The 6,907-nt window shown below is 33.9% G+C and overlaps 1 protein-coding gene across 1 annotated transcript; it reads left to right on the top strand.

Annotated features, from left to right (window-relative positions):
• Positions 1-1,065: 1,065 nt before the first annotated feature.
• LOC143562074 (calmodulin-binding protein 60 B-like) lies at positions 1,066-5,383 on the top strand. Its single transcript, XM_077049989.1, has 8 exons — positions 1,066-1,534; positions 1,622-1,697; positions 1,843-1,895; positions 2,747-3,228; positions 3,643-3,803; positions 3,878-4,078; positions 4,166-4,340; positions 4,813-5,383. Exons 1-8 carry the CDS (start codon positions 1,446-1,448, stop codon positions 5,142-5,144), a joined length of 1,569 nt encoding a protein of 522 aa, XP_076906104.1. The 5' UTR covers positions 1,066-1,445; the 3' UTR covers positions 5,145-5,383.
• The last annotated feature ends 1,524 nt before the right edge of the window (positions 5,384-6,907 follow it).

Below are 6,907 nucleotides of genomic sequence, written 5' to 3'. Positions count from 1 at the left end.
CAAGACAGATTTACGCAATCGAATGGGTGACGATTATTTGAACAATGCTCTAATTTGTGTGGTCAAAAGAGAAACAGTTGATAAAGTAACGGAAGACGATGTAATGGCTCGATTTCAAGCTATTAAATGCCGAAGAGAAGAGGTCATCTATTAGATAGGTGTGTTAACTTTATTTGTTATCGTCTTTTTTTTTACATGAATGCATGATGAAAAATGAATGCATGATGAAAACAAAAAAGAGTTATCCCTAAAATTTAGTTCAAAATCTGTAATTTTTTCTTTTCATCTTATAATTTACAAATATTTAAGAAGAATGTTCTAAAAGAGAGCAACATCTCAAAACTATAATCCCAATCCAAATGTAGCAAATTAAAGTAGATCGTTCACTTTAACACTCCACTTTGACCTAACACATTTTCTTAGAATCTTCCATTGTCGGGACAATGAATCTTGAACAACAACGACAACTCGACTTTTTAACGGTGGATCCATCAAAATCTTACCTCTTGTCCTCAATATGTGTTTACTTCCGGCGACAATTCAAATCACTCGGTATACATGACGAAATCATTTCCCCCTTAATAATAATAATAATAAAAGTCATCATTTACGCGTCTTCCACCAACCTTCCTTGAATTGAATCAACGTCAATAATCTCATCTATTTATAAGCTACGTACGCGTTTATTATCTCTTTCCTACACACGTTACACGTATTCTTCATGTTTCTTTGACCAAACTGATTTTTCGGTAAATCAATTACGAAATTTTTTTCTAGAATCCCTAAAATTTGTTTGACATCTTCTATGCGAAAATGTACCTAATTGTGTTATTATTAGTTTAACTCTAGCAACTGTCACTCCATCGTTAAATTTTTTGTTATTTTATTTTTATCTTTTTATAAATTGCTTATACATAATATTTTTAGTTCTTTTAATCATAAATACGTATATTAATAATTGTATATATATGTATATATATATTATAAATATAATGTTTGTTAAGGCTCGCGAGCTTGATAAGTGAACCACGGGATCAAACGAGCCTCAACAAAAGCTCGAGCTTGTTTAAGATCCGAATCAATTTTATGGAGATTTAATTCAGATATTAACGGTAAAATGTGTATAACTGAACCAATCTTGTTGGAAAATATAAATTATATCATATGGCAAGAAAAAGATTTGGTGGTGTATCTAATGCACTTTACAGTTGTGGGAATATCCAAAAAGTATGTTAATAACTAATAATAATATGATTAATCCACACCCGCCCACATTACACATTGTATTACACGTAGCTATTGTACTGTTGTTGATTTTATATAATAACTGGTTGACTTGGAAGCTTCATAGAACTTCCCACACAACCTTTGCTATAAATAAGGTTGGTTGGATTATATTTATGTACCATAACTGATCGATTTTAAAGTTGTTAACTTGGTGTTTGATGGTACTGAAACGACCGTTTAGTGAGGGTGGTGATTATGATTATGAACTTCTTAATCATAAAGCCAAACAAAGAGTTGTCTCATCCAAGTGAGTGATTAAGATTTTAATTCACTTTTAATTTTGTTGTGTTTTATAAGTTTATTTTTTTTACATGCGTTTTGTTTTTTCTTGAAGTTTTCCTAGGAATGTGATGGACGGGCTTTCGTCTCAGGAGTTAGCCTCGACTTTGGAACCGTTGATTCGAGGATGGGTAAGAATACTCGTCTTTCTTTTATTTAAGTGTGATTATCAAACTATAATGTAATTTTCACATCTGTGTAACTTTTTTGAAGTTTTGAACATTTTAGTTGTGCAACATGTGTTTACAGTTTACCTGTTATCAATTTATTATATAGGTGCGAGACGAGGTGCAGCGTGCATGTCAAAGCTTCTGTTGCTCATCTCCAAGGTTAGTATCTCTATCTTATTTAGTTCTGGTATGTTATATTAGAGATGCACATATTGGTTAACCTTTTCTTGGGTTGCTAGATATTAACTGAACTGGTTATTGGTCAACATGGTCAAAACCGATTATTATAATAACCAGTTAGGGGAGAGTTCTAGACAGCTAGGTCAGAACCCATATTTTAATTTTTGAATCTTTTTAAATATAAGAAACTAGTTGAAATCGAACTTATATTCATCTTTCTTAAAAAAAAGTATGAACAAATTTCGTTTATAAATCACATAAAAGTATAAAACCTACACATGTGAAAAAACATATGACAAATTGGTTTAATAGTTTCTTATTTACATAATACACTGATAGAACCCCGAAACTTAAACAAGAAATTAAAGGATAGTTGGCCCGATTCGAGATGGGCTATTCTCCGGTTAATCCGATTCGAGAAGGATTAGATCTCCATTACAAGGATTTTAACCAAGTAAATTAATAAGCATAAACATCGATGATCCATTTACTAAAACACAAACATATAAGTAGACCTAATTGTAGTAATTATTGAAGCGGTTACTTAGATAATTCGACTTCCTTTAGCTCTTCATCTTCCTTGGACCCTTCAACACCCTTGGATCCAAACGGGTTCGTATCATATACGCATTTGTATGCAAGAAGCAAAAAATTTTAAAAATATAAACTCCATAGAAAAATTTAAACGATTCAGGTTTGCGCCTTTTGTTTTCGCAGTACTTTAGTCTTTGCTATTGAACCTCACCCTCCTCCCCTATGTATGAGTGTGTATGTATCTATTTTCTTATATTAGATATGCTCCTTTTAACATTATCTTACATTTGTGACAGATCTCCCTTTAATGCACTCGAGCCATGCAGCCCGACATCCTTGCAGCTTCGGTTTGAAACCAAGTTGCCTCAAATGTTGTTCACAGGAAGCAAGGTGGAATCTGAGAACAGTGGTGCAGTTAAACTAGTCCTATATGACACTGATTCTAACCAGATAGTGTCATCTGGGCCCTTAAGTTCATCAAAGGTTCATATTGTTCCACTTGATGGTGACTTCTCTGTTGATGATGATGATGAGTGGTCTCAAAAAGAATTTGAGGCCAAAATAATAAATGCTCGTGACGGTAAACGACCGTTAGTGGGTGGAGAGCGGGTGGTGGTGTTAAAAGACGGGGTTGGCGATTTGGGTGAGGTTTGGATTACTGATAATTCGAGTTGGAGGAGGAGTAGGACGTTTAGATTAGGGGCACGTGTTGTTTCGGGTGTGAGAGTTAGAGAAGCGGTTAGCGAACCGTTCATGGTGAAAGATCAACGTGGAGAGTGTAAGTCTCTTTTATTATGTCTTGTTTAACGGGTCATAAGGTTTGTGCCGGCCCATGACACTGTTTTTATAGGGTTGTTAAAATTGTGGCTCGTTCTGGATCAGCTCTTTATGATAATGATAAGCGGCGAGTCGACTCGGCTCGTTTTAATGAGTTGAGCCCGAGCCCACCCTGGCTCAGCTCAGCTTGTATACAGACCCTAATTTTATCCATTTTTTTGAATTTGGAAAGTAGGATTGATCTTAATTCTTTGCCTGCAAAGTGCAAAGCTCAGTTTTAAAAAAAATATTCAACTATTAAGAAATCCCTAAAATACCCTTGCAGCCACAGACATGACTGTTATTGTCCAAAACCTATAGCATCAATATCCAGTTTAGCAGCTAACAATTTTTTTTTCAATCTTTTTAATTGCAGCATACAAAAAACACCATCCTCCAGCTTTAGGTGATGACATATGGCGGCTAGAAAAAATCGCAAAAGACGGTGTGTTTCATAAACGATTAGGCTCAAACAAAATACATACAGTAAAACACTTCATGCAAATGTACATTACTAACGAGCCCTCACTTCGCAAGGTAGCATAACATTTAAACTTAAAATATATTTTTATACGAAGTTTTTATATTAACTTCCGTCACGTATATTTCAGATTCTTGGTGTGTCATGTAACAAAACATGGGAGACAATTATCAAGCATGCTAAAGAGTGTGTTTTAGATGACAAGTTGTATATGTATAATTGTGGGTCCGAAGGGATCGGGCTTTTGTTCGATTCTGTTTTCAAGATTGTCGGGGCCATATTTGGCGGTCAAAACTACTTGTCACTTGAAGAGCTTCCTGTTTTCCAAATGGTTTGTGTTTAATCTCAGCCTTGGTAATATTTGTTGTTACAAGCGCGGAATTTAAATAATGATAGTTAATATAATTTTTTTGTGTAGCCTCTGGTGGAGTCTTTGAAGAACCAAATTTACAAGAATTTAGAAGGGGTGTTACCGATTGATGATATGTCGGTTTTTGGAAGCCCGATTATAACATCCGGTTTACTTGGTGGTCCTGTTAGAAGTGGTGCTGATTTGGTTCTGCAGAATGTTAATATCCCGCCTTTGCACCTAGGTATGTAAATCATCAAGATTTCTTTTTTTTTTTACAAAGATACAGAATGGACCTGTAAACGGACACGAATGGAGCATGCTCATGTACGTTACTTAAAATGAACAAACGATCAAAGTAACACGAATGAGGTTTTCTTGTTCGTGTCCGTTCGCTAAGAAAGTGAACATGTTGTTTGTTCGTTAATGGTATAAACAAATAGTGCACGAACATAATTAATCTAACGTCCATTAAAATTATATGTGAACGATAATGTGTTGCATCTGAAAAGTTAATAAAACTAGACTAAATGTAACAGGCCTACAAAATTTAGATGAACATATTAACGAACGTAAACGAATGACCTGAAACAAACATAAACCAAACATGAATGAAAGTAAACAAACAGACATAAACGAAATTAAGGGGTCAACAGGTTGACTTTGACTTTGCGTTGATATGCATTAATCACTGCTAATAAGACTGTTTCTTGCAGATCAACCACAATTACAGCTGACCTCACCCCCATACACATACAGTATGGATAACCACAGCCATTCAGAACTCTACATACCAGATAACATTCACTCTCCAGTGCAATACTTTTCTCCAGCATTAAGAAACAGCTTCATATTTAAAGATTTTAACATGGGTCCCTTCGGTGAAGGGCCCAGTTCAGGCTCGGGCATGGTGTCCGAGCCTGGCTGTTATCACATCGGATCATCATCATGGGCCGCCCAACGAAGGTGGCGTAAGCTTCGGGCGGTTGTGAAGTTCTTCTCTCTTGCAACAAAGGTTGCAAGGTTTTATCGATACTTAGATTTCTAATGTTAAATCGGTATTGGTTACGTATGTCTCTTTGTTCTTTGAATTTGTTGATTTTTTTTAGAATGTAGTTAATGTTTGTAAAATGGATTAAAAATTAGTTGTACCAAAGGTTTAGGAGGGAAGCAAGGGTCTCGTATATGGGTATGATTTTGTGGCTGAATCCGTGTGTTTGCGATCGCCATTGTTTTATGCTATTCAAAAAGACTATCAGTGCAATTTGTTTTTCGATTGTCTTCTGTATCAATATAAGCAATACTTTTAGAAATATAAATAAGTTTGTTAGTAAAAAAAATGTATAATGTGAAATCATTTTTATTTTTATATAATAATAATAGTGGTTTTGTTGTCAATTTGGATACGGTTACATTACATTGGGCGTCACTACTGCGAAGGGTAGGTGTTCAAAGTCTGTCTCTACACGTGGTGATAAAAATATTGTTACTGTATTAAAATATAGAAATAAAGATACTATTGAACTAAAAGAATTAAAATCAAGACACCTACGAAAGAATAGAAAATCAGCATATAACCAATAGTTTATCATATAAAATTCTGATTGATAATGTAAGTTATGGTCAGAGTCTATTATAATAACTTTGTTTATTATTTTGTAACATTTTTTAAACCTATCACCGGCCACGCTAACAACCCTAATCATCGCAACCACAAGCCTACCCCACCACTAGCCACCAACCACTACCCGTTTAGATCACCGATTGAACATTTGGAGTGTGACGAGTTGAGTCGGCTCGCTTTGTAAATGAGCTGACTTGATTTGTTAACGAGCCGGCTTTAAACAAGCTCTTTTAGTGAGTTTTGAGTTACTAGTTATTTAAATAGTTCTTGAACCACCACCACGACTCTATGCTCATTGGCATCATAATTATCATTTGTAAAACATGTCGCCATGTCGATGTGAATGTCCAATCACATAATATTGAATCAAGACACATAGAACACATGAAAATTGAATCAAGACGGATTATTCATAACCATATCAAAAAAAGAATCCATGTTAAAACTCTGGAAGGCAAAATCTTAATAGAACCCAATATACTGATTTCCTGTCATGTTAGGTGGAAGATAATGAGATTGTGACTGCAGGATAGGAAACATGGTAGTGGTTGTTTAGAGTATTTTCGTGAAGGTTGCGAGTGCTAATTGAGATTTATCTACATGTCATGATTGTGGTATAAGAACATCTTTAATGGGAATACTACCATCACAATTAAAAAAATACGCGTAGTTGACTAGTCCCATTATCAACGAGTGCATTCTTTAAAGACTTCATTTTCTTTTTCAATATATATCATTCTTCGTAAATGTCCTTTTCTACCTTAACAACTTCTTTTACATCTATTTTTCATTAACAAGTTATCTATTATGACATATAATATTTTTTTTTAAACTTCATATTATTTTATTTTTTAAATTACATATTTAAACATTCAAAAAAATCTAATAAACTTTAATACAAATTTTCTGAGATTTTTAGATTTTTTAAGATTTTTATATTTTTAATGAGTTTATAATTAGTTGAATTATTGTAAAAAAAAGTTACAAGTTATTACAAATATATATTTTATTTTTATAAATTAATAATTAATTTATGTGTTTTACAAATTATTTTTGGAAAAAAATTACAGTAAACAACTGCATAAAAATAAATATAAATTGATGTCGCCCCACCTCACCGAACCCCATTTTTGGCCCTCTCAACAATAAGGATGTGTGTAAGAATTTGTGAAAGATGTCCCCGTGCA

Source organism: Bidens hawaiensis, unplaced genomic scaffold (genome assembly GCF_021521415.1).
Source record: "Bidens hawaiensis isolate Kalapana, Puna unplaced genomic scaffold, B.hawaiensis_p1.1 tig00020902_1, whole genome shotgun sequence".
Taxonomy (NCBI): Eukaryota; Viridiplantae; Streptophyta; class Magnoliopsida; order Asterales; family Asteraceae; genus Bidens; species Bidens hawaiensis.
This window is presented reverse-complemented; position numbering and strand designations above follow the sequence as displayed.

What these genes read in the sequence shown, in the direction of transcription:
- LOC143562074 (XM_077049989.1), top strand. Translation starts at nt 1,446, where the DNA reads ATGGTACTGAAACGACCGTTTAGTGAGGGTGGTGATTATGATTATGAA. An exon ending in ACGAGCCCTCACTTCGCAAG is followed by an intron (nt 3,804 to 3,877) that starts GTAGCATAACAT and finishes CGTATATTTCAG; the next exon opens with ATTCTTGGTGTGTCATGTAA. An exon ending in AGCTTCCTGTTTTCCAAATG is followed by an intron (nt 4,079 to 4,165) that starts GTTTGTGTTTAA and finishes TTTTTTGTGTAG; the next exon opens with CCTCTGGTGGAGTCTTTGAA.